This window comes from Ostrinia furnacalis, unplaced genomic scaffold (genome assembly GCF_004193835.3).
Source record: "Ostrinia furnacalis isolate ACB-3 unplaced genomic scaffold, ASM419383v2 OfSCF0780, whole genome shotgun sequence".
Classification (NCBI taxonomy): domain Eukaryota; kingdom Metazoa; phylum Arthropoda; class Insecta; order Lepidoptera; family Crambidae; genus Ostrinia; species Ostrinia furnacalis.
In genome coordinates, this window is record NW_021131019.1 from 664,045 (window position 1) to 691,490 (window position 27,446).

The 27,446-nt window shown below is 39.8% G+C and overlaps 3 protein-coding genes across 3 annotated transcripts; 1 reads left to right on the forward strand and 2 right to left on the reverse strand.

Annotated features, from left to right (window-relative positions):
• Positions 1–475: 475 nt before the first annotated feature.
• Positions 476–19,670, reverse strand: LOC114350046 (nuclear factor related to kappa-B-binding protein). Its single transcript, XM_028300681.1, has 25 exons — positions 18,914–19,670; positions 18,534–18,827; positions 18,230–18,346; positions 17,758–18,149; positions 17,547–17,677; positions 16,650–16,901; positions 14,530–14,642; positions 14,308–14,423; positions 14,035–14,151; positions 13,214–13,387; positions 12,026–12,172; positions 10,882–10,936; positions 10,714–10,749; positions 9,407–9,673; positions 8,630–9,121; positions 8,430–8,516; positions 7,808–7,891; positions 6,846–6,945; positions 6,672–6,754; positions 5,688–6,593; positions 4,800–4,955; positions 3,760–3,838; positions 3,621–3,676; positions 3,428–3,478; positions 476–1,801 (listed from the first exon to the last, which is right to left on the reverse strand). The coding sequence occupies exons 1-25, from the start codon at positions 19,346–19,348 to the stop codon at positions 1,661–1,663; spliced, it is 4,881 nt and encodes a 1,626-aa protein (XP_028156482.1). The 5' UTR covers positions 19,349–19,670; the 3' UTR covers positions 476–1,660.
• Positions 19,671–19,977: 307 nt separating this feature from the next.
• LOC114350053 (serine/threonine-protein phosphatase PP1-beta catalytic subunit) lies at positions 19,978–24,965 on the forward strand. Its single transcript, XM_028300691.1, has 7 exons — positions 19,978–20,103; positions 21,399–21,530; positions 22,040–22,255; positions 22,450–22,641; positions 23,067–23,218; positions 23,535–23,669; positions 23,756–24,965. Exons 1-7 carry the CDS (start codon positions 20,055–20,057, stop codon positions 23,852–23,854), a joined length of 975 nt encoding a protein of 324 aa, XP_028156492.1. The 5' UTR covers positions 19,978–20,054; the 3' UTR covers positions 23,855–24,965.
• A 218-nt stretch (positions 24,966–25,183) lies between these two features.
• On the reverse strand, positions 25,184–26,582 carry LOC114350054 (GRIP domain-containing protein RUD3). The gene is made up of 3 exons (XM_028300692.1): positions 26,321–26,582; positions 26,026–26,235; positions 25,184–25,740 (listed from the first exon to the last, which is right to left on the reverse strand). The coding sequence occupies exons 1-3, from the start codon at positions 26,431–26,433 to the stop codon at positions 25,416–25,418; spliced, it is 648 nt and encodes a 215-aa protein (XP_028156493.1). The 5' UTR covers positions 26,434–26,582; the 3' UTR covers positions 25,184–25,415.
• Positions 26,583–27,446: the final 864 nt, after the last annotated feature.

Sequence of the window (27,446 nt, forward strand, 5' to 3'; positions counted from 1 at the left end):
TAGTAACAACATAAATAATAATCCTTGACTTTATGTATCATACGCAATATATAAAACTCCCGCAACTAGGCGCATATATGAAGTTGATACAAAATATGTAAAATGTAATATCAGGAATCACACTCCAGTTTTGATTCAAGTCAATAACTACTAACAGACCAAATGACATGTCTGTCACATACCGTTTTACATTGTTTACAATTTTAACAAAATCACCGAACTGCATTAACATCTTGAGTAATTAAAATATTATGTCAAAGAGGAAAAAGTAAGTAGTTTTGTTTGTTAAAATGCACAATGTCAAACAAGGATAAAAGGTTCAAAACATTACTGCTGAGCTATTTTTCAGAGAACATTTTTTTTGCCGTCCCAGTTTCATGAAATACAACATTTTTTAATATAGATTTAGTAGTTTGTTTTGATAAATTATTTACAGATACTAAAAAAATATAAATAATATACTTTTTTCATGCAATAAATACAAATAAGTATACATTTTGTAAATATCTGTGGAACTTAAATAATTACGGCTTATTCATTACGATGTTCACACTGGCTAAATACAAATGTTTTGAAATAAATATTAAATAATAGTTAAAAATATTAACATTTGTTAAATCAATTCATAGTTCCATTAAGCAATACCAAACATTTTGTATCCGCCAGTGTCAGTGCCAGAAGCACCGTACACAACACCAGTACATATTTAGAACCAAAAATCAATTTTTAAAAGCTCACTTTTATATTATTAAATCAACCTCTTCTATACACTGAGAATATTTTTTTAAATCTTACAAAGCCATTCAACATAAAATGTTGAAATATGATTACAATCTTATTTTTATTTTTCTTAGATCCATTTAACATTGCGTTAAAATTATATTGAATAAAATTAAGCAAACAAATTACCAACATAAAATACTTATGGTCGATTACAATAACTATAGTATAAATTGTTAATTTGTAGCGGTTTAGCGTATTCTTAAAACTGTATGAAGTTTTGTGTGAAAGTTGAATACTGTTTCGAACGTTTTTCAACGCCACATGTATGAATCTTACTTAATAAATATCCCGAACTGCGAGGCAGCAATATATTATATAAAAAAGTAAAACCTAATAAAATTACGCTATTTCTTAAAGCACATTGCACATGTTTCGTTCGGCCCATATTGTCGTATGAGCGTATGACCATCACTTTGCCATTTGCAAAGTTCGTAAAATAATCGAGAATAATCTTTACTGGTTAAAAATTCTGTTATAATCACTTCATGTGATGTGTTTTGATGGTAATTGGATCAAGGGGAGCTTATAAAGCTAACGATCTAGTAACTGTTTCTCTTTGTGATGAAAATAAATAATTTCATTCTTAAAACACCCAAGAAATAATAAATGAACACGCCTTTCAGAATATGTAATTATTTATGAGAAAATCATATAGTCAATTACTGACAAGGTCAACAAAAACCCGCGTCTAGGTGAATTTATTCACAAAGGCATGTCTATATTATTTTTAATTGGAAAAAAATGATTTAGTAAATGAGAGCCCAACTACTCTGTTACTACACAATGGTTTCACAAATTACTTTCTTATCGAGCGTTACGCTATAACGCGCCATCTAGCAGGATTATTCTACACTAAGTTTACCTTTAGCTAACGTTGCTACGGCGGTGGGTGCGCTGGTCTGAGGATTCTGGCGAGGACGTGTCTCCCGCCAACCAGTTTGAGCTGCTGCCCGTCCATTAGTACGCTGCGGACGCCGCTAGATGTCGCCGCTGTACTACTGCTTGCCGCTGACGTCGCCTATCACAAATACGAACGTTAATACGAGAACTCCGAGGATGTGAGTGAATTTTATTCCCCTCTTTTTCAGTCCTGGGATACTGGTCACTCTAGCTGGTAGGCACAATATATTGAGACTGTTATGCGGAATTGACCTAGTAAAAATTGTTATCATAAACTAAAAAGACATTTTGAAAACGACAGGCTGCTATTAACAGACAGTCAATATATTAACCACTTGCTTGCTTGCTTTTGGATTTTCGAGGGCCCTAGTTTTAGACATATATCCGCTTACTGTAGCTAGGTACTATGCTAGTATCATTAGAGTCAGCTTTTTCCAGGAAAATTATGCACAAGCTCATCTTTAGCATTACAAAGTGTTACCAAGCTTGAATATTATGATTAACAAATGAAATCTGAACGATTTGTCAAAAAGTTTTCTATTTTTTGTAGTTGAAGGTATATGCAAATGAAGTACTATGGAGCCATGTACTGTAATATTATTACACTATGATTATGTTTAATTTGTAGTTTTAAATCTATAGCTTATTAAACAGTGTATCTTTCAAGATTATGTAGGCATAATGCAGTTTGGCAGTGTGGTGATGTGGTGGTGCATTAGCAAAGTGTGCAACATGTGATTTCACAGTGTAGTTTTTGAGGTCAACTGTACTACTCAATGACTTATAATCCTCGTGGAGAAATAATAAAATATTATTTAGCTTCATCAGTTAGAAAGATGCCTAAAAGGATAACGGAGCTCTAGTCTAAAGCCAAAACACATCTTTTATACAGCCAAGGACTTACTGAGTGCTGTGTTTATTTCTTAACGAAGATTATAATGTAGCCTTTGTAGACAATTTGTGATTAGATTTGTTTGTCGATTACTCAGTGGAATTATAAAAATACCAAGAATAAATGTTTACTTTCTAAAGATTTTGATAAATAAGATAAGAATGTTATCTATTGCATGTTATTTCCTTGGAAAAGATAAAATTAGAACCATATTATACCCATTCCGACTAAGCCGTTATATGTTATGGCCAAAATCAGTAAATGATTGCACCAGTCACTCTGGTTCATGCAAATGCATAGTATGAATAATATAGATCATGTATTTTAAACTGATGAATGTATATTAGGAGCAAGAACGTGTGCACTTGCACTCGTTTGAGTAGATGCGAGTGAAAGAAGCAGTGTTGCTTATCACTGCAAATTGACGACCATAAGATCTTGAAGACTATTCCTGCCTTACGTTCTCATAACTACAACTATTTTGTAGGTGGATTTTAAACATGAAGGGCAGAAAATGAAATGTTAAAGCCAGAGTGAATTACTCAAAGGAAAATTCCAACTGGTAGAATTAACATCCCAGTACAAAACTTCATGTGACGAACGAGAATTTGTTAGCTATCCGATATGCAAGGTCAAGCTTTTAAGCTTTAATTTAGACGAGAAAGTAGTGTTTTTAGATAGGTAATTTGAAACTAAATTACAATGTGATTGATGTCTATGGATAATAATAGTATCTCGAGCCATTCGATTAGGGCACATTCACATTCATCAGGTTGAAACACACTATAGTAAAGTACATGCTTTATCAAACTACAGCAATCACTCCTTGCACTCAAACCATGCATTGTTCACCTGTTGTATTTTAATTCCCTGCGCGAGTTTTACTTGCTGTAATGGATTCACCTAAAATGTAATTGTTTTCTTTGTTATAAACATCTAATGAACACGTAATATAAAACAATAATGTGATAAAGTTTGAGTCATGTGCAAGATTAATCAGAATCGAGTGTATTTGTGATAAAATACTATTTAAAAGTATACATACCTGCTGCAGTTTTAAAACAGGAGTCGTTGTTGAGGATGTGGTAACTGCTTGGGCACCTAGACAAAAAAGAACAGTAAATTTTATGTTTAGGATCGGAGAGTTAATAAATTGGGTAGTGTGTAAGAAATGTAACACTTACCTAAATTACTTAAAACTATGGTTTGTGAAGGAGTAGCACCACTGCTTGATGTCACACGAATTGCGTTGCCATCACCTTGCTGAAAAGTAAAAAAAAAATAGTAACTTTACACGTAACAGGAATTCGATTTCGCATTTGGGAAAAGATATCTGTACCATTGACTTACGAAGCAGCATACTTATGCTTATTTGGGATTTATTGTAACTATCATCACAACTCAACGTGTTCTTGAGTAAAGGCTATCATCAGATCTGACAGCTGGATAACCTGTGGATCTTTTTGCAGTCGACAGCGCATCAGATTTTATTTGGACTATCGCGCGGATTTATTGCCAATGTCAAGTGTTCAAGGAGACACATACAGATTTTTGTTGTAAAATGATTTGTATCACAAAAAGATAATACGCCACTGTGATTGTCACATAATTTAACATGCTGTCGTCTGTACAAGGTAAATACAGTTTCTGGCAAGCTAGCATGAAAAAAATGCATGGACCAAATACAATGAGGGTTTTCGCGAATGAAAAATCCGCCAAATACGTAAACGCGAGGTCCAAATGCTGCATGATTGGTTATTTTTGACATGACATTGACAGATATGTCAAAATCCACCAATCACGCAGCAGTCAGACCCCACATCCGCGTCCCGCCATCTAGCGGATCTTTCATTCGCGAAAACCCTCATTGCTCATACATGAATGGTCCTTCGGCCGGATAAGTCACATTATTGTTCTCTGTGCCGGTATGCACAATACTTAATCTCTTGCTCATACATGAATGGTCCTTCGAGCCGGATAAGTCACATTATTGTTGTCTGTGCCGGTATGCACAATACTTAATCTCTTCATATCTTATCTTGATCACGTTCACAGTGTCAGCACATTTATCACGATGCTGTGCCGTGTTGATGCTGTGACGTCATTTATCTTTAATCTACATCGTATAAATACTCGTGTAGAACAGACTAATAACAGAGACTAACAACAACTGTTGTTTCATTCATACGGTCCCTAACATGGCACATTGTCCACCGCCTCGTACCTGCAGGATGATGTTGTGCAGCGGCTTGGCGGCGGTGAGCAGCAGCGGGCGTGCCGGCGACAGCACGCGCACGGCGGCGCGGCCTCTTCCTCCGGCCAGTTGCAGCTGAGGCACGCCGCGGGCGCCCACAACGCCTTCTAGCGATATCATCTGCCCCTAGAACGTGGGATAAGCACATAAAATCGTTACTAGTGAGCGCGTAAAAAAATTGCATTAAGCCTAGGCGCAGACCATCGATTTTTCGTCGGCCGATAGTTTAGTCGGGCAGTAAATCAGTATAGGCATGTATGGAAGTGCGCACATTACACCGATTTGAATTGGCCGATTCTTCATTCAAATTAAAATCGGGCCCAACTATCGGCCAACTAAAAATCGATGATCTGCGCCTAGTCTAAATGTATGACGGATTGTACAGCCCCCTAGCGGAAACTTTCAAGAACTAAAATCTTTGTATATTTTTAACGCGCTCGCTAGTGACGGCGTTTGATGTAAACTCACACTAAGCCCTCAGTTTCAAAGAAACTTTCTTTACTTTAAAATAAGGTCCGTACGATAAATGAAGGGAGCTTGAAGAGGTTATTGATTAAATTGATTAAAATAGATATAGCTTTATTGATGTAAATACACTGTAACATTTTATCTGGTTCCTAAACTAGTGTAAAATGTATTTCAGGAGCCTGTTTGATGATTAATTGTGTGTATAAGACAATCCCAGTACAAAATGTATGACTGAGATTGAATCGGGTTTTCTGTAAATAAGCATTTTTAAGCTTTTAATGAAAGATCAAAGATAAATGACAAGATTTACAGGTGGTGCTGGATTAAAATAATATCCATCATCACAAAATTTTCGCGTTTTTAATGTGCATAAAATACGATTAAACTTACTTGTGCATTCGTCAGTAGTTTGGCGACGATCGGCTGCGCTGGCTTATCGCCTGTCGACTGACTCCGCACCACTTGAGTGATTTTCGGCGCCGGCTGATTCGCCAACTGAACAGTCTGCCCGCTAGCCAACTGCAAAGTCTGCCCACTGGATAACTGGACAGTCTGCCCACTGGACAGCTGCAGGGTCTGGCCACTCGGCAACTGAACAGTTTGGCCGCCCGCCAATTGAACTGTCTGCCCCGCTATTTGCACTGTCTGAGATCCCAATTGCACACTCTGCCCGCTCGGCATCTGAACACTCTGTCCGCTGGGCAACTGAATGTTGGACCCCAACTGCACAGTTTGGACGTTTCCACTCGCCAGCTGAACGGTTTGCCCACTCGGCAGTTGCACACTCTGCGACGGTATAACGCTCTGGCTAGCCACTTGCACGCTCTGACCACTCGGCAGTTTAACCGTGTGGCCCGTCAACTGCACACTCTGTCCCGCCAGTTGAACAGTCTGGCCCGCTATTTGAACCGTTTGTCCCGATAACTGAACCGTTGAAACAGGTATTGGAACAGCTTGGCTAGTTTGAACGGTTTTGATCGTGGGTGAAGAAGGGGTGGCGCGAGGACTTGGGTTTTTGACTGCCGTCGTCGATACCGCCCTTACAGCTTGCATGGTCGGTGATGCTAGTTGAACAGTTTGACCACTGGGTAATCTGACACTATGCGTTGGGAGTTGGAGCGATGAGAGTTGGAGGGTGTGTCCTGATAGTTGAACCGCCTGGCCGCCAGGTAAGTGGACAGTTTGGTTGGCCGCCAACTGCACTGTTCTGCCGCCGGCCAGTTGAACCGTTCGCGTGGATACCGCAGACGTTGCTACTGTAGGCGCACTGCTCACAACTGACGTTCCCGCTGCGGCCTGAAACCGAACACATTTATTATCTCTAAATCGTTCTACAATGTGGAAGTGTAGTGGATAAAATATTATTCTTATTACCTGAGCCATAGTGGTAACAGACGTCGTGCTTGCAACTGGAGTACGTTTCTTTGCGGCAAACGCCGCTGGAACCGTTGTAGCACCTATTCAATAAATAATTAAGTGTCAGACATTAATTTAAATCCTTTTAAAAACACTAAATACTCATAATTAATCGTTATCGGCATGACTTACCTTGTTGTAAGAGAGCTCGTGGTGAAATTAGAGATTTTCCTGAAGACTGCGTCGCCGGGCTTAACACTCTAACCACACCACGACGCGAAGTAGGCACCGCCTGTTAATAAGGTTCGGTTACTACCGGTTTTTTGGGAAAACTCAATAATATCACTAGTAAAAGAGAAAAAATCATAACATCACTAGAACTAACGTTTTGAAGAGCGATGTATCAAAATTATACATGAGACACTCAACAATGATATGATTATATTACTCCTTTTCTGAACAATATGTTATAACACTAAAAACATATTCCATTATATTTTGAATATTTGCAATGTTGGGATGCATGATTGTGTCATATTTACACGCAATGCGTTGGGATTCGTGATTATGTAAATCCCATCCACGCACAATGAATGAGGGCTATCGTTTTTATACTTAACAGTTGGCACTTGACAGAACCTTACTCTGCAGTGGCGCCATCTTGATGAGTGCAAATGCGAATAGTCCTCCTACCACTTTCGCGCTCACCAGTTGGTGCCACTGTCTTCGCTACTAGCAAGTGACAGGACCTTACTCTACAGTGGCGCTAACTGGTGAGCGCTAAAACGATAGCCCTCATTGCGATGCATGCGATGTTATTCTATCGGCCACAATGTTAACTATCCATTTCCGTTTTTGATCTCGCTCTCCTCAAATGGTGATTCTTTGCGATAGAACGAGACGACATGACTCGAACACTTAACACTAAGGCCCTTTTCACACGTTCCGGTTGCCGGCTAACCGGCGCCGGGTATCCGGTGGTGAAGTGTATGGGCATGGTACGTAGCCGGATGCCGGATTAATTACGCCGGAACATGTGAAAGCTATGGGACACTTCACCACCGGATACCCGGCGCCGGTTAGCCGGCAACCGGGACGTGTGAAAAGGGCCTAACACTGTTGCCGATAGAATAGTACAAAGGTGTGCAACGAACCTGCGTGGTGGGCGTGGCGGCGGCGGTGGCGGTGGTGGGCACAGCGGGCGGCCGTATTAGCAGCGAGCGCGTGCCCTGCACCAGCTACAATGATCCCACTGTTATGTTCATGTCCACTAACATCTATCGGGGAGTCTATTCGAAAAGGGATTTTCCACACTAAACAAACTCTCAGTAAATCGAAAAAATCTCTGCATAACCTTTATAGTAATTAGCACTTTTTGAGATAGCATTTTGATCATACTTGAGCATAGAGCATGCATTATGGGATCTGAGATTATGACATGGACTCGAAAAAAAAGAGATCGTCCAAACTAGAAAAACTCGCTATGAACAGACACTCCTCAATACAGAATACATACACTATTTGATAAGTTGTATAAGCTACATCTTAGATTTTATTTATCTTTTTTCATAGAAGACACAACAGGCGGAGGAATGTTGTGTAGACATGATCAGTCGTAAGCTGAGTGGCAGACAGTATAATGGCATGTAACGTCATCATATTATTATATTAAATGTCAGCAAATAGTGCATTCTAAGATTAAGTTGATTAATAAACGAGCTGCTACTACTAGTTGATGGTAAAAGCAGTTTTAGTTAATTTTTCATTAAAAATTACCTTATTATGAGTTTGTATCGTTGAGACCGTATGGACTTGCTGTATCGGCGGCGTAGGGGCATGAGAGGGCGTGGCCGGTGCCGAAACCTTAAACAATGGAAACTATCAATTATATTGTACAGTAGTAACTAACATAAATAAAAATTGATGATGATAGAGCTTTTTTTTTATAATAATCTGTGCCAAAAGGTAATACGTACAGTAGCCTGTGGAGCCTCCACCCGCTGCATGGGCCTCTGCTTGATCAGCGGCGACTTATGGGGCGGCGTCACTACAGACGGCAACGATTTGGATATCTGAGCCACCGCCTGAGCCGTGGCTTGGCTCAACTGTCCCGGCGCACTCTTCGGTTGAGCCGGCTTCGCCTGAGGCACCACAGTTTGCTTCGTCTGGATCACAGTAGACTTCGGCGACTGAGGCGGCTGTTTCGTCACGCTCACGTGTTTCGTCTGGATCACGCTCGTCTGCCGCGGCGGCGTCTGTTTCGGCGTCGGAGCCGGCGGCGCCTTCTGAGCGGCGACTATCGTCTGTTTCGGCGTGACATTCGTTTTGATCGTCTGCAGGGGCGGGGCCGCTTTCTGTACCGCCTGTTTAGCGATCTGAGACTGTTTTACCGATTGACTCAGGAGGTTGGCCTGTTTTACAGCCTGGCTCATCAGCGTGTGTTTAGCGGCTTGGCTCAACAAGGTGGCCTGTGTAAAGATTTTAGAATTCAGTATTTTAGAAAAAAAACTCAATTAACTATTAATTAAGCATTGCATTTGACTACTTCCGTATCCGGGCATGTCGTCGATACGAGCCGGTCGACTTTGACGAATGGAAGGGGAAGTTACTTTATCGCTGGCATGCCGCCGGACAAGCAGTTCGATTTGAGCGTTCGAAGCAAGAGGTACAACTAGGTGTCGTAATGTTGAAATTGTGTAAATCAGTGGTGCTAAATACATAGTTAAACAGTGTACAAGTGAGTTTTATTATACCTGTTTCGCGGATTGAGTCATCAGGTTGGGTTTACTCGTCGTCGGTTTAGGCTGGGGGCTGGGCTTGGGTTTGGGCGTGGCGACGAGTTTCCCCTTGGGCTTCGGTGCAGGCGGCGGCTTGGGTGGCGCGGCCTGGGTGGCAGCCATTAGCAACTGGGCCGCAGATGATACATGCGACGCGGCGGGCGCGGACGTGTCGTCGACGTCTACGTCACTATCCGACGCGTTTTCGACCACTTCTTCAACGCTGCCTACTTCTAGTTCCATCTGCAATAAGGAAGTGAGAGATATCAGAGATGATGATTTATGCAAATGCCGTAGTAACAAGCCAAGGGAAATGAGAACTAGTATTTAAAATAGACCAATGCATCATGTCTATGCATCATCCTGACATTATAAATTGCCTGTTGAAAGGTTGGTGATGAAATGAAAAATAGATCACTCTTTATGTCGTATTAGATAAGATCATACTCTACGTATCGAAATATGTACAAAAAAGTATTTAGGCAGATTTTATTTATTTATTTCATCTTTAATGCCATATAATTGGTACATTGCCTGTTTATTTTTAGACTTCCCACCGCGAGCGCACCGAACCCATTAATAACTACGTTTACCTCGCAAAACTGTTTCCACCAACGCCAGACAAAGGGCAAATACAGTAAAAATGAGCTTGCTCATCAGATCAATAAAAAGAGTGGGAGACTCTTTTTCGGTGGAAAAGCAATCTTATTTATACACGAAGACCGCTCCGCTAGACATACCTTGATCATTCCTCTTTGGCGGTGGAAAACGGGCTTTATCTTCTGTAGTACCACAGAATAATAATAAGTACTACGAACAGGTTTTCTTCGCGAAGGTATTTAAAAAAAAATGCTCAATGTCGTGAAGAATATGGTGTAATTTAGCTTGTCTCAAGAGTCGCGTACCGTTTTCTTGACATATGTCAGTGACCGGTACTACGCCGATTCCATAGGGCTGACTTCGGTAAAATATTGTGTGACGTGAAGTGCCAAACTGCGGAAAATGGCGGAGGAAATACATGATTAAGCATGAATTATATTTTGTGTTTCTAACATTATTCAGGCAGATAAAATACTGCACAGTATTAATTAAACCTCCGTTTTTTTCTTCTACTTTATGTAGTTTATTGTATTAAAATGCAAATGGGTGAAGAATACACATGCGTGCGTCAGTGCTCGCTCGCTCGTGAGTGTTCTATCGATTAAGTATCCCAGTAGGTGTCGTCGCGCGTGTTTTGTTTTTCATGCAAACTCGCGGAGATGAACAGGCCTGGTAGTACTTACAGCAGGTTGCGGCGCCGGGTGCGGTGCCGAATGCGGCTGTTCCCGCGGCTGCTGCGGCGGGCGAGGCGGCGGTGGTCGCGGCGGCGGCGGCGCGGGCGCGGGTTCCGGCGTCGGAGCCGTGGACGCCGACGCTGCCGCAGCCGCCGCGGCCGCAGCTGCCGCCGCCGCCGCCGCTTTACCGCCGCGCCCGCGACCCGTTGTCTTTACCCAGTCTTCTTCAGACCTATTGAAGCAATACTGGGTGTCACTTCGCTGTTAAGGTACGATTAGTCGGCGTTCCTATTGAGAGGCGTATGGCAATAGGTCGTTGTCAAAATTACAACTCTAGCGTGTCGTTAGAAAGGTGTCGATGAATATACAGGGTGTTTCTTGTAAGGTGTCAAGCCGAAGGCAGGTGATAGGTGAGGACTAGACCTATCGATTTCACCCCCATGTATGTTCTACGATTTTTCGTAGTTTAGAAGTTATCGTTAATTTTGTGATTTTTTCAAATTTCATGACCTAGTGGCTTAATGTTTTTTTTATCTTTTTTTTGGGTTGACTTTTCTCAGATTTCTTTTTTTTTAACAGATTTCCTATTAGTTGCAGATATTTGAAAAAAATAATCACCTTCCTATCTTTGATGCAAGATACAAAATTTTTGCTAGAAACATAAAAAATATGCTTTTAGCAGAACATTCTAAAATTTTCAAAAAAAAAAAATTAAGCCACTAGGTCATGAAATTTGAAAAAATCACAAAATTAACGATAACTTCTAAACTACGAAAAATCGTAGAACATACATGGGGGTGAAATCGATAGGTCTAGTCCTCACCTATCACCTGCCTTCGGCTTGACACCTTACAAGAAACACCCTGTATATTTTTTAAGATTATTAGCAATTTGTATTGCACAAATTACTAATAGTCCCGTTAGCCCCTCGTGTCAAGCTAAATAAGCTTGTGTTACGTACGAGTTGGCTCACCACAATAGTCGAGCGGCGGTGGTGGGATTCGAACGCGCATTCCTCAGATCTCGAGTCGGCCAGTCCGACCACTTCACCGTTGGGCTATCGTGGCTAATTTAACGGTGCATTCTTAGCACTGAGCTAACTGAAGTTTATAGAAAGTGCCTATCTTGGTTGATTGGTGGTTTCAACAACAAGTGAGTATAGTAGCTATTGAAATCACTGTTGAAGCCCATATAACTAAACGGGAATTCTAAAATCTAAAGTGACAAAATTATTATCTTTTAGCTCGAATACTCTATTTAGCAAGAATGACACTGTTACTCTATTTATTCTTAATTATTGTAACAATGTAACCATACTGACCTATTCCTATGTAAATACGTCCACACAGCAGTTCTTTGGTCATATTTCACGACGGGGTCGCGTTTCGCAGAGTGCAATCTATCCAAAGCCGAAGAGAGCGCGCTGAGGAGTGCCTGGTCGTTGCATGAGCCGATCCATTGCGACATTCTGAAAGAAAAATGCATTTGATTATTGTTACCACTTGTAAAATTTGTTCTAATAATAAATCAGAGTATTCACATCACATCAGAGGACGGCGATACGGGACTATTTCCACCTCTCTTTCCCACCTCTGCAACTCCTGTATAGCCAGGATCTACCTACAACTTGACCGTCAATAAAAACCCAAACAGCAGGGACGGCGTCAGTGTTACATAGTTTAACACCGAAGGTGTCACAGGCCTAAGTAAGTTGTCATTCACTCACTCTACTCATTAGTGAAGAACATATTGTACGTATCTATCCGGCTCGAAGGACCTCAAATATTTGGAGGTTCAAGACAATTTAAAATGTTAAAATCGATCACTTACTAGAGCAAAGTGAGCAGCCGATAAGGATTATTGTACTGTGTGTTTCCGGTAGAACAGAATAGGTGGGAATCCTATCCTCTTGTTCATTCAAGGATCCAAGGATTTCTTGCGCTGCCCGTTGAGAAATTCTCCATTCGCCTCTAATAAATGATATGGTTGTGGTCGTGCAATGCAAACCAAACGACCTAAAGTTGACGATGATGCGCACTCACTTGAAGATGGTTGTGGTCTTGCAGTGGAAACCAAATGACCTGACGATGATGATCATGTGTATAGATTGTTTCATCCACGAAGACGCGTCCCACCATTCTTCCGCTAATGTTTGAGTGTTATCGGTACACGCTAAATTATCCATGAGTGCACACGCACACTACAATAATGACTCTCGGATTGATCGGATCAAACTCCCCGCACCCCGCGCTTCCCTCGACCAAAAACTGGTGGGGCGCGTCTTCGTGGATGAATCGATCTATGCTCCCTTGAAGATGGTTGTGGTCGTACAATGGAAACCAAACGTCCTGACGGTGATGACGAGCAGTCACTTGAGCAGCGTGAGCACGTCGTGGCGCGTGCCCTCTCCGTTGGGCAGGCGCGCCACGGCGTCGCGCACGAGCGCGATGAAGCTGGCGTGCCGCGGCCGCTCCGCCGCCAGCTGACGATGACTATGACGAGCACTCACTTGAGCAGCGTGAGCACGTCGTGGCGCGTGCCCTCTCCGTTGGGCAGGCGCGCCACGGCGTCGCGCACGAGCGCGATGAAGCTGGCGTGCCGCGGCCGCTCCGCCGCCAGCAGCGAGCCCTGTGTGCCGCAAGCTGCGGATGCGCGCACGCACGGGCCTACCACCGACCGGTATCTGTAGAACGAAGCAATAAATGCATCTTATAAATGCGAAAGTAACTCTGTCTGTCTGTCTGTTACGCTTTCACGCCTAAACCACTGACGCGATTTTAATAAAATTTGGCATAGAGATAGTTTGAGTCCCGGGAAAGGACATAGGATAGTTTTTATCTCGGTTTTTGAAACAGGGACGCGCGCGATAAGGGTTTTTTTGTGACAGACAAAATTCCACGAGGGCGAAGCCGCAGGCGGAAAGCTAGTACCTTATAAATCCACAAACACTAGAAAGAAAGAAGCTTTTATTACGATGAACATCACTAAGTTAAGAGAAAAAAGTTATACGAAAAAATAGACAGAAATGATAAATATTGCAAAGAAATAAAAAGTGAACCGAGCAGTGCCACTCTGTCGCAAAAGTGCAGCGATACCCATCGCAATGGGAACCTACTCAGCATATGCCGTGGCCCACGGTGAGGAAGGCCACGACGCTGGTTTCGTTTTAGGTATGATGGACTAGTCACAGGATCTACAAATGATGAGCTTTCAGTCAGACTCTTCTTGCTCACATTTAATTTTATCATGTAACGATGACCATTATGTAAGCTGTTAGTAGCATCGTAGCTCTCTCCTGTATAATAAATAAAATAACAATAGAATACATACCCATGCTGAAGGTATGTAAAGGGCTTGGCAGCAGCGGCGAATCTCCGTCGCTCTTGGGCTCTGAATTCTGTAATCTCCGCTACTGTCGGCGCACGCATCACCCACGATGTCGGATACCTATTCAAATAAAACTCACATATTTATCACAAGTATATGCCACAAAATATTAGTATAGATAGAAATATAGTGAATTAGTATTGCGTTTAGTTGTATTCCAAACATTTAACGAAATATGAGTACAATAAAAATTAATTCTAAATCTAAGGGATTTACCTCGGCGGTGGGGGCTCACTGGTAGGCGGCCCAGGGGAAACGGCTCGCAGCCATCGCTCGCACAGCCGGCCCAGTATCGCGTCGCAGTCGCGGCCTGCGCCGATCCACTGGTACATCTAGATAAAAACGGAGTGTATTTTTTATGATTACCACAGGAACCTATTAAGTTATAAGCTATACCTGGAGAAATAGTCACAATGACTTAATGAATTGTGAACTTACTTGAGTCTCTGGCAAGAACTGTAGGTACGGCACAAAGTCGTCAGGATGCGGTCCTCTCTCCCCAGATAGAAAATCTAGGGCAGAATCTAACTCGGAACACCAATCGTCAGATACTGCAAAAACATAAAACGCATGTTATAGAGAATGAGAAAGTCTATAATAACTCATAGTCATAATCTACAGGGTATAGATAAATAAGTATGGTTTCTGCAAATGAGGCCTACTATATTAGCACTCACTAGTTGGCGCCTCTAGCGACTCATAAAGCTTCACCAGACAGTGGCGCCAATTAGATAAGTGTAAACAAATGAGTGACTATCTCCCGCCAAACTAAGCCTAGGCGCAGACCATCGATTTTTCGTCGGCCGATAGTTTAGTCGGGAAGTTGATCAGTATGGGCATGTATGGAAATGCGCACATTACACCGATTTTATTGATATTCTAACTAGACATTGCAAGTACACCTGCACTAGTCTAATACACTGGCCAAGTCAATAAAAGTTACTCACAACTGTACCAAGTGTTGAGCGGCGCTATGGGCGACTTCATCACAGCCGCGCACCTCGCGTGCAACTGCTGCTTAGAAGCCCTGTGCGCCGCCCTCGCCGGGAACAGAGCCCGGACCAGACGCGTTCCAACTTGATGAGTGCAAAATTAGAGGGACTATTTCCCGCCAAACTTATACACTAAAAACCAGCAGTATATCCGCAGCATTCTATTTGGTTAATCCAGGTCCAGTTCAGTCCAGCATTTGCCAAGCCACCTGCACTATTAAACCAGTTGCGCGCAACTTGATGAGTGCTAAAATAGAGGGGCTATCTCCCGCCAAACTTATACACTAAAACTAGCAGTATACCCCCAGCATTCTATCTGGTTCATCCAGGTCCAGTCCAGTCCAGCGTTTGCCAAGCCACCTGCACTATTAAACCAGTTGCGCGCAACTTGAGGAGTGCAAAAATAGAGGGGCTATCTCCCGCCAAACTTATACACTAAAACTAGCAGTATACCCGCAGTATTCTAGCTGGTTATTCCAGGTCCAGTCCAGTACATCTTTTGCCAAGCACTAATAAATCGTTTTAATTAAAAGTTACTCACAACTGTACCAAGTGTTGAGCGGCGCTATCGGCGACTTCATAACAGCCGCGCACCTCGCGTGGAGCTGCTGCTTAGAAGCCCTGAGCGCCGCCCTCGCCGGGAACAGAGCCCGGACCAGACGCGTTCCAACTTGATGAGTGCAATAATAGAGGGGCTATCTCCCGCCAAACTTAAACACTAAAACTAGCAGTATACCCTCAGCATTTTATCTGGTTATTCCAGGTCCAGTCCAGTCCATCTTTTGCCAAACCACCTGCACTATTAAACCAGTTGCGCGAAACTTGATGAGTGCAAAAATAGAGGGGCTATCTCCCGCCAAACTTATACACTAAAACTAACAGTATACCCGCAGCAATCTGGTTATTCCAGGTCCAGTCCAGTCCACCTTTTGCCATACCACCTGCTCTAATAAATCAAGTTTATTAAAAACAAGTTACTCACAACTATACCAAGTGTTGAGCGGCGCTATCGGCGACTTCATCACAGCCGCGCACCTCGCGTGCAACTGCTGTTTCGAAGCCCTATGCGCCGCCCTCGCCGGGAACAGAGCCCGCACCAGTTGCGTGCCAACTCGATGAGTGCAAAAATAGAGGGGCTATCTCCCGCCAAACTTATACCCTAAAAACTAGCAGTATACCCGCAGCATTCTATTTGGTTATTCCAGGTCCGGTCCAGTTCAGCTTTTGCCATGCCACCTGCTCTAATAAATCGGGTATATTGAAAGTTACTCACAACTGTACCAAGTGTTGAGCGGCGCTATGGGCGACTTCATCACAGCCGCGCACCTCGCATGCAGCTGCTACTTCGAAGCACGATGAGCCGCCCTCGCCGGGAACAGAGCCCGCACCAGAGGCGTGCTAACTTGATGAGTGCAATAATAGAGGGGCTATCTCCCGCCAAATATACACTAAAAACCAGCATTATACCCGCAGCATTCTATTTGGTTAATCCAGGTCCAGTCCAGTTCAGCTTTTGCCATACCACCTGCTCTAATAAATCAAGTTTATTGAAAACAAGTTACTCACAACTGTACCAAGTGTTGAGCGGCGCTATCGGCGACTTCATCACAGCCGCGCACCTCGCATGCAGCTGCTGCTTAGAAGCACGATGAGCCGCCCTCGCCGGGAACAGAGCCCGCACCAGCGACAAGTAGTTGGCGTGCGTGGTCTCCGTCAGCGACTCGTCGGCGTCCACCACTCCGTCGCCCTCGCCAGACGTGTCCGCCGGCACCACCTCGCCCGAGTCGTCCGCCAGTTCTACAGGCAAAGCCATCATGTCTGCAAAGATTACAAGTTGTTGCGTGTGGAATAAGGTATGTTATTTAATGGTTGGGGATTGACTTCGATGCAGACTTTGTGATACATTATGAAGCCTTATGGTTCAACCACACCAACGCGTCCAGATCATAGGCCAATGACAGTGCCGCGACCCATGACAGTCCGCACGACCTGTTATTGGCCTATGATCGCGCCGGCAATGGCACGCGCTGGTATGATTGAAGCTTAAGGCTAATTACACACAACACCGCGGCTTTTAAAGCTATAGCGACTGATATGTATACGCTCTTTGCGGTATCATGCCGCTAACGCCGGTGCGGTGTAGTGTGTAATCAGCCTAACGACACCAAATGCGACATTATTATAACAATCTTATTTTCTAAACGTACCTGGGAATGGACAAGCTATGAAAATATTGAAGGTCAATGTCAGTTTGTTATATGTAAAATGAATAAGTATCTTGAAATAAATAATGTGAATTTATAATGCACATAAAAAGACATCCATAAACAAAAGGCAAGTGGTAATTTCAATCATATAAAATATAGAAATCAACAAATAATGTCACCACCCATGTTACACAGAAGTTTACCCATTATTCTCAAGTTTGAACATTTAAATAAGTCTAATTTTACTTGCACTTACCTATACCATCTAAATCTTCTAATTTTATAGGAACTGGTTGGATTAGCCTAGATGCATTTTGAATTGCTAGAGTAGGGTCGGGTGGTTCTTGTTTTATCATATGCTCTAGTTTAGCATCACTATAATTGATACTGGAAATAAATAAAATTGCATTAGCAATGCAATAAATAAATAAAATATTATTATTTATCTTCTTAGTGTGAATACTTACTTTGGAATATTAGGATACTTGGGGTCTATTACTTCTTGCTTAATGTCTGAGTGGTCCAGTAACTTCTTGCCAAGCTTTGGACTTGTTACAGGATCTACAAATGATGAGCTTTCTGAGTCGGACTCTTCTTGCTCACATTTAATTTTAATATTTGGTAGCAAAGGTCTATTCTCCACACTTTCTGTAGGTTCCTCTTTACTCTTCTTGATGGCTGCTTTTGATTCTTGTGTTTTTCCTTTGCCTGATTCTTTTCTGGGCCCTCTCTTGAGTTTCTGTATAGGCGAGTCAGTTTTTTGTCCTCCAAACATTAACTTTTTGCTACCATTTACGAGGGCTACCCTTTGCTTTATATCATCTAAAGTTATACCAGCTGTATTCAGCTCTGGATGATTCTAAAACAAAGAAGACATTATTAATTAAGCACCAGCTACTATTAGTTTCATAGTATAATAATTTATTTATCATCACATACTTCTCTGTATTGCCTTCTTATTCTATGAGAAGCCAGTATATTCTTTAGACAATCCATAGAAGTGGCATGGGTGGTTTCAGAACCCCCAAGTGTTCCTGAGACATTACCATCAGCATTCTGAAATACATAAATAATAAATACAGTAAGTATTTATTTTACTAATTAAATTCTACATGTATTAACTTACTTCTAGTTACAAGGCAACAACAACTTATGATATTGTATCAGAATAAAACAATACAGACTATGACTATGTATTGCTTTTGTTTTTGATTTTTAGATGACTAACTTTGTTTTTACTTACTTGGCCAACATTTACTTGTTTTCTTTTCCTCATGTGCAAAACAGGTGGACCTTCTGGGTAATTTTCATCTTCTGATTCATCACCACCCACTTCACCCTGAATTGCAGCTAGCTCTTCGAAATATCTTTGTTTTGCTCTTAAATGAATTGATTTATAGTTGCTCCTAGCCGTAGGCTTCGGTGGAAGGGGCAGAAGATGTGGAACTAAACCTGGAGGCCCTGCCCGGGCCGCTGCCAATATTCTTTCTCGGGATATCAACACTTCAGGCAACAGTTTAGCAAAATATGCTTTTTCCTGAAAATATACAAATCAAACTTGAGTGCTAATCTCATAATGATGATAAAAAGCATGAAGAGTTGACTATAAACAAAGGTAAATACCTTATGCTTCTGCTGCTTATGTCTGGCTTTGGACAAAAACTTTCTCATCTTGGCAATGTCTGGTCTATAGTTCCCCTGTCTCAAATTGTTATAAAAAGTAGTAAGAGGTGAAGTAAAATGAAATGGTTCATGATTGAAGAACATCTTTATTGTCTTTTCTGTTTCCTCTTCTTCATTTTCAGTAAACTTGGGGAGATACTTCTTCAATTCTTCTTTATGGTGATCTTCCAGTGATTCCCAAGTTTTCATTGAAAACAACTCTTTGAATATGGTGTAGTCTTCACAGAGATCTTGTGGAACTTCCAGTGTTTGCCCCATGACTCGAATCGGCTCCATAACTTCCTCGTCGGCATCTGAGCTACCGCTGGAAGTATCTGAAGAGCTACTGCTGCTCTCCCCACTAAAACTCTGTTCACTCTCCATCTTTTCATCCATGATGACCACGGAGGAAAATCTTCAGGGGCTTTCACTAAATGATGCCTAAGATTTTCACTCACAAGCGCGTAGATTTTCCAACAGTTGCTAACGATGAATTTTCGCATTGATATGATCCTGTTGTTTACGAAAAACCGAAGGAAGAGTATTGCAAAGTCGAATCAAGGGCCATGAAGACTTTTACTCAGCCGTCAAGTCTTGTCTAAAATAAAATAGAACGCACACGCCAAAACACGCTGTTTCATACATACTATGCGCCAGAACGGCACATTACGATGAGAAAATAGCTTGACAATCCCGAACAGCGACATTTTGACCGTACGCAAACCAAGATTTTAAAACAAAAAAATTGCTTGTCCATGGATTGTAGTCTCTACCTTGTCTATGGTAAAAATCATAGACTAAAGATGAGCAGCTGAGGCTTAGCGTTTAGTTTCAATTTATTGTAAGAACAAATTAGGTGTGAAAAATTATATCTAGCATTTTCCTTTAAAATTTTAGAACGGTGTGAGCGTTAGAACTAGATTAACTCATTGGTAGTAGTAAAAAAATGTATAGGGATTCCATATTCATTTAGGAAACTTCATGAAATTTGTAACAAAACGCACCAGCAAAAAACCAAAAACAAGACTCGGCGGGCGGCAGTGGGACGATGGTGGTGTTTGTCGGATTTGACTTTTTGACGTAAATTATTCGTGTAGTAAATATGGCTGACGAACTCAATGTTGACAGTCTAATTCACAGACTTTTAGAAGGTAAATTATCAATCTTATTTAGTTTTCTTAGCCACATAAGTAATATAACACATACTTGATACGTTGAGTAAATGATCCATGCTCATTATGTTCTTAGTTGCGTAATTATCATTGAGTATGTAGAGGTATAGAAACGTCAAACTCATAAATAAATCGATTATCCTCAATTCTTATCTGAATCTACTTTTGATGTTGCCTCTAAGAAGTGGACGATAGCTATTTTCGTCGCACGTACAAAGCCAACCTAATTTACTTAGCGGTTTGCTGAAGATGCGCTCCAAAGCAAGGAATGTTAGGCGGCTCTATAGCATGGAACACTTCTCTGGTCATATTGTTCTGCTTTATGCACATTATACTTGATTTAAACATGTTTATTTCACTTTATTACGCTGCTAATTGGTGGGTTACAACAGTGTACAGACAGCAGCAGGAAACAGCGAGGAGAAAAGGGAAATTGAAAGACATCTTTTCAGGAGAATGTATGGTTTCATCCAGATTCTTGTGGAAGTATTGCGCTAGATTCTTTTTGTTTTTATTATTCCTTTAGTAATATATCCTGACAGACAATCCAAACCCAGGAGTAAACTCCCCAAATTGTAGCTCCAGAGTTGCTACTACAGTTGAGATTTGACATTTTGTCATGAATATCCTAATGTGTTCACCTTATCAAATTTGTCAAAACAAAGGCAATTAATTTATTACAGTAATCAGTTTCAAATAATTTATGAAATGAAACTGAGCTTGTGGATGTTATAAACAAGGAGTATACCTTTATTTATCAACTTATTTTTTAATACTGTGGCATGTACAACAATTTATTTTTAATATTATTTTCAGTATACCCTACCAAAATATTGTGTTTGTGTCGGTATGAAAATGTGAAATCGTCAGAATGATCTGTCGGAACCAACATTATCTTATTTTGGAAGTAGCTTATGCTATTTAGGCATGCTTTTTATAAATTCAATTATGTATCATTTAGTTTTGTTTGTAATTAATGCGTATGAATGGTGTAGAACTTGTGTGTGTTTCTATGTTGTTGAGACAAATGATCATAAAAATCAACAATATGGTCATTGCATTTAGTTTCATCATGCTTGAGGCTGTCATCATCTGTATTCTCATTGTAAGTAGTATAAAATAAATCAGAATTGGTATTAATTTTAATTGGTTTACTTTTATTTTGGGGATCTACAACATCAGTAATATAGTTATAATCACCTAAAAATATCAGATTACCTCTTAAAGTGTTATCAGTAGTATTTTGATAAGTGATATGAACACGATTGTTGTAGTTCGAGGATGCAGGCCCGGAAAGACGGTGCAGATGTCAGAGTCGGAGGTGAGGGGCCTCTGCACCAAGTCCAGGGAGATATTCCTGCAGCAGCCAATACTACTGGAACTGGAGGCACCGCTCAAAATTTGTGGTATGCTATACACATTTATTTATAATTATTATTTTAATAAGATACATACAACTTATTAGAAAACATAAAACTAATTGGAAATTTTAATCTGCAAAATTAACTCTTCAAACTGTCTTGAAGGCCGAACAAAAACTTGCCTTTTATTCATTCATTCTTGCCCTATAGTATTGTTTCATTGTTACTTTAATGATACCATTCAAAATATAATTGGCTTTTATAGCTACAAGGCTTTGTTTGATGTGCATTAATTACGACTAAACCTTATGAAGTCTCATCTTAATTTTCGTTTTTTATCACAATATTTTGTGTTCTGATCTTAAAATCGTAATATTTATCATCATAATTGTAGTACAAATGCGTGTAAAAGCTAATTATAATGTAATTGTCGCTCTCCATGCTTATTTTCATCTAAAATACTTGCACTTCATAAATTGAATTACGTGTAATGTTCATCATGCTACTGTCGCATAATACCCTATTGTTCTACCATTGACTATTTGTACTTGCAGGTGATATTCACGGTCAGTACACGGATTTATTACGCCTGTTCGAATACGGCGGGTTCCCGCCAGAAGCTAACTACCTATTCCTGGGAGACTATGTGGACCGTGGCAAACAATCTCTTGAGACTATTTGTCTATTGCTTGCATACAAAATAAAGTACCCAGAAAACTTCTTTCTCCTCCGAGGCAATCACGAGTGTGCTAGCATAAATCGCATCTATGGTAAGAAAACACTTCATAATTTTTATACAATCAGATTTACATTTTAGTTCTCTTCTATCAACTTCTTGCAGCTCAAAACTGAATGAATTCATAGAATCAAAATCAATTATTTTCTAATGGAGGGCATTTATTTCCTCTTCATACTTTAGATTTTGTTTTTCCCTCCTCAATTTGTCATATTTTAATTTGAACAGGTTTCTATGACGAGTGTAAACGCCGATACAACATAAAACTGTGGAAGACTTTCACGGACTGCTTCAACTGCTTGCCTATTGCCGCCATCATCGATGAGAAGATATTCTGCTGTCACGGCGGCCTCTCGCCAGACTTGCAGGGCATGGAGCAAATTAGACGGATAATGAGACCTACTGACGTGCCTGATACAGGTATAATATAATCAACTTTTTTGTTAATTCATTATGAAAGATAAGATAGTATCAGTAAATTCATTCATTCTTCAGATTCTAGGAAACCTGATGAATCTGTTTAAACTAAGCCAGAGTCATATGCCAACTATACTTGTAACTGTAAAATAAAAATAACAATGCCATGACCAATTGGCGATTTAATAGGATACGCGCTAAGACAATTAAATGAGTCACAGTAGTTGCTTTACCCTGACGACAGATAAAAATAACCTTGGTGAATAATATACATTATTTATTACATAGCTCAAACCTGGGCTCACATATCCTAGGCTCTGATGAAATCTCTTAAAAATCAAACACAATAACATTGAAACACCTTAATGTGACTAAAAGTCCATTGTTCTGGTGCTGCTCAATACATAACATATAAAATATGATTTCAGGCTTACTTTGCGACCTGCTTTGGTCAGATCCGGACAAAGACGTACAAGGATGGGGGGAGAATGACCGCGGTGTGTCCTTCACCTTCGGCCCAGACGTCGTCAGCAAGTTCTTAAACAGACATGATTTAGATTTGATTTGTCGCGCCCATCAGGTAAACCTTTGTTACTCTTACTTGGTATTGTGTAGACCAGATTTATATACCTACTTGTGTCCCAATTGTCATGAATTGGACATACTATAGTCATTCACTTCCGTGAGGTACCTACCAGCATAGCAAATCGTAATCAATTTACATTACACCTACATCACAAAAGTATTGTGGCTATTAATAGGCCACAGATGACAACTTGGCTCCATGACGCCAAATGCAATTTTAAAGTGTGTAAAGAAAGAACCCATAATAATCCTGCTATATTTGTTTCATGGTTTATTCATATTGTTTATTTTTTTTTTTTTTTTTATTGTAGGTGGTGGAAGATGGCTATGAATTCTTCGCGAAGCGACAACTGGTGACATTATTCTCTGCACCCAATTACTGTGGAGAATTTGACAACGCCGGCGGAATGATGTCCGTTGACGAGACACTAATGTGTTCGTTCCAGGTAAATATTTATTGTCAGCAATAGTAATAAATCTATTGGAAAATAATTAACATCTGCTTCTTATTCATCTTTTTTATTTCTTTTAGATATTAAAGCCATCAGAAAAAAAGGCCAAATACCAATATAACGGCATCAACAGCGGGAGGCCAGCCACACCTCAGCGGTCACCACCAAAAAAGAAATAACTGACATTTGGGATCCAGTGTGCTGCACAGTGAGAGGAATGCTACAAATAATTAATTATATCATGTATTATAATTATTATGTTAGTGTAGTCATTGGACAGAGCCGAATAAGTCGCATATTGTTAAAATTATTTATCAACTTGCTTGTGCCTTCTTATTTTTAATTTTGAATTAATGTGAGTGATATTAATTTATGAATTTAGTTCTACAGAGATGTTGTGGATATTGATCGGACATGAACTATTCGGCAGTGCCTCGGTGACTATTGCTTTTTCGATCCCTGATATTATATTGCAGCCTTAGACCTTAGATCAGTATAATATACCTGTTGTGTTATTGTAACATGTTGATGTTCTAGTAAATTGTTTTGTTGACTTTGAAGAGTTTGAGGTGGTAAGCGATCTTAAAGATGCGGGCATTGGACACGAAGCGTCGTTACATTTCATATTACTACTTAATAAGTTGTAGTGGATCGAAAGCACATTCGCTTTGTTTATTCTGTAACTAATGTGCCTATAAATGTAAAGTATATATAGGTCTCGTATAAGTAACGTAAATCGGATTTTGATTTGTTTGGAAATTTTAGTTTTTTATTATTAGTGAAAATTTGTTAACTAAACTTCGTCCATCCAATAACCTTTATTTACGTTACGTATTTTTAGTGCTCTTATGTTTATTTATTTTCTAAAGACAAATTAATCCTGTCATGGAGCTGGCCTAAGTCATGATATTAACCTTCACTTGTTTGTATCTTTCACAAGTCTCCATAACGAAAATGAATGTTAAGGAAATGAAGTATTCCCAGTGAAATTAAATGTTAATTTGCACTCAGTATTATTCCTTAAAATGCTAAGTAGACATAATAAAGTCTAGAATTGGTGTGATCTCCATTGAGGCTATCTCCTCAGTCTGCAGTTGCAAGTCTCGGAATGAATTCATAATTTTAATTAATGGTGGTAGTAACAGTGTAGTCCTCGCAACAATAGTGCAATTGCTATATTATGATTATAATAAAAAATTATATGCAGGTTATGCATTGTACAATTTTATTTTTTAGCTATGTTAACGACGTCAAATGATTTTCATTAATAAATATTACTATTTAAACTAAGAGGTTTATTTTTGTTTCATTTTGGTTTGCATTTACAATTATAATTGTAACTTTGCTATTGTATAATTTATTAACTAATGTACTTTGCTAATAGGATATCATTTTCATCTATTAAAGTTTTTTCATCTTTCTTAATGCTTTATCAATTTTAATATTTATGGAGAATATGTTGCTACTAAATCTAAATATCTTTGCTCTCTGTATGTACAATTCAAATGTATAGCAGTCATTAGGTAGCTGGTAAAAAGAATGCAGCAAAATTAGATTTTTATGTGCTTTATTATCACTTGATAAACTTTATTCTATTTTCATCTACACTAGTAAAGATAACTTTCACAGAATATTGAGTTAAAATATAATTAAATTATAATAAATTTCGTTGTACTTTTTCTCAGGTGTGTACAATTTTCTGAAATATAAATTTTATTCAAATAATCTTGCAGTGCATTATCAATTCTCAATTTCTAAATCTTTTTCTATCCAATTCATCTCGCCAACATCTTGTTTAATTGGTAGCATGATTTTGGTTAAATTGTGATGATTTTCGATTTTTTCATTGATTTTCATGATAAAATCTTCATTCTTCTTTTGATATTTCTGTATGTCTAGTTGGAGAGCCTTGAGGTATCCTCTCTTGGCAGACACTATTTTCTTGAGTCTATTTGCCCTGCTTTCATACTCTTTAGCCAATGACTCCAGTAGGGCTCTCTGTTTTTGCAAGTTACCTACATCACTTGCTTTTAGTTGTGCCTTGACATCTCCCAGTTGTGGCCTCCTGTGAATTCAAATGGCATGTTGTGTAAATAGAAACTAATTTCTTTACCTCATGATAGAACTCATAAAATTGGAAAATAACCCAACCCTATGACCGAATGAAATTAGTTATGGATGTGCAGAATGATTATTATAAACCTACTTTTGACTTTCCCGACCAACACATGGTGCTCTAGTCTGACTTAATCAAACCTCATTAAAATATTGAGCCCACATAGTCATTGACGGGCTAGGAATATTTACAAAAATACGGTATGAATCTTTGAATGTAATGCCACATGCCTACCATAAAGTTTTGTCGGTATTAGTGTCTGCATATTTTTCCTTTTGCTTTTCTAGGGTCTCGATTTTCTCTTGCATATTTTCATACTGCCACATAGCACTCAATTCCTGTATCATTTCATCCAAAATACCCTGCTTCAAACAATTAAACATAGGAACCCATTTAACTCTTTTTAGCTTAGCTTTGGGAACAGTTTCAAGGAAATCTTCATTTCTGGAAGAGATTTAATTTTCATTGTTATTGAGAAAATAGAAATGCGACAGGCAGTTTCAGGGAAATAAATATAAATAATACATACTTTACGAGGTTTGCAATGTTACTGAACTCCTTCAAAATAGTAAGATTATCGAAAGCAAGTTCAGAGTTGTTCATCTCTACATCACTCGCTTGGTCTTCCATTTGTTCGCCCATTTTGTTAATTAAGGGCGTATTTAATTAATGTAAATTATCGTGTGTGTGTTTCAATCACTGCTTAAATAATTCTGTTTCTGCTATTTCTTTTAAAAAATAAATAAACAAACCACTTTCGTAACGTTAAATTTCAAAGTGGCGTTCAAAGATCACAGACAAAAATTAAAACGTCAATAAACTTTTTAAATTTTGTTTCACGGCCTTGGGCACGCGGCGGCGGTAGTCCTGCAAAACAAGAAAAATTATCTGCGGTCCAACTAGGGATTTTATGATGTTTCATCTTATTTTTCTTTTTTGATGCTGGCAATACACGACGAGGCCGACTTGATTTGTGCCATTTTCGAGTTTCAAGTGAGACGAGTTTTAAAATAATATGTAGGACAAAGTGGGATGGAACTTGGGTTAATTAAATGATAAAATGAAGGATGATAGATGATACCCCTTCCCTCCCTTTGAGTCTCAGTAAAGTAGTGGTGCTTTACTGAGACTTCATAAATGGATTACTTGAGAGAATCCAAAGAATCACGCTGCACAGTTTTATTTCATTTGCCTACACTCATGCACGTTCACGAACACTTAATGGTTAATAATTATCCACCATTCTTACACATTAATAGTCGTCTAAACAATAATTTTAGAAAATAAAACTAAACCGATAACGTAACGCTTCACATTCCCGCCAAGAAGTCGATGTTTCATTTTGTTATCGACTCCAAAAGGAGGGAATTTGTGGAGATTCCTTAGCCATATTCTGTTTTCACAGACTACTTACTGGTTATATTATCTTAATTAAATGAGTCATTCAAACTATTAAAAGGTCGGCAAGCTTGTTTTAATATGAATATTGGACTCAGTAAATACTTCCAGCAGACAGAATAAAAGCAGCGTATCGTCAAGTTATGGTAAATAGTTATTAAATTGGTTTAAGGATTAGGGTTCTCCTACGGATCTCCTCATTTCTAATTCGATCACGCAGGGAAACTCCGAGCATAGCACGCTTCATCGCCCTTTGG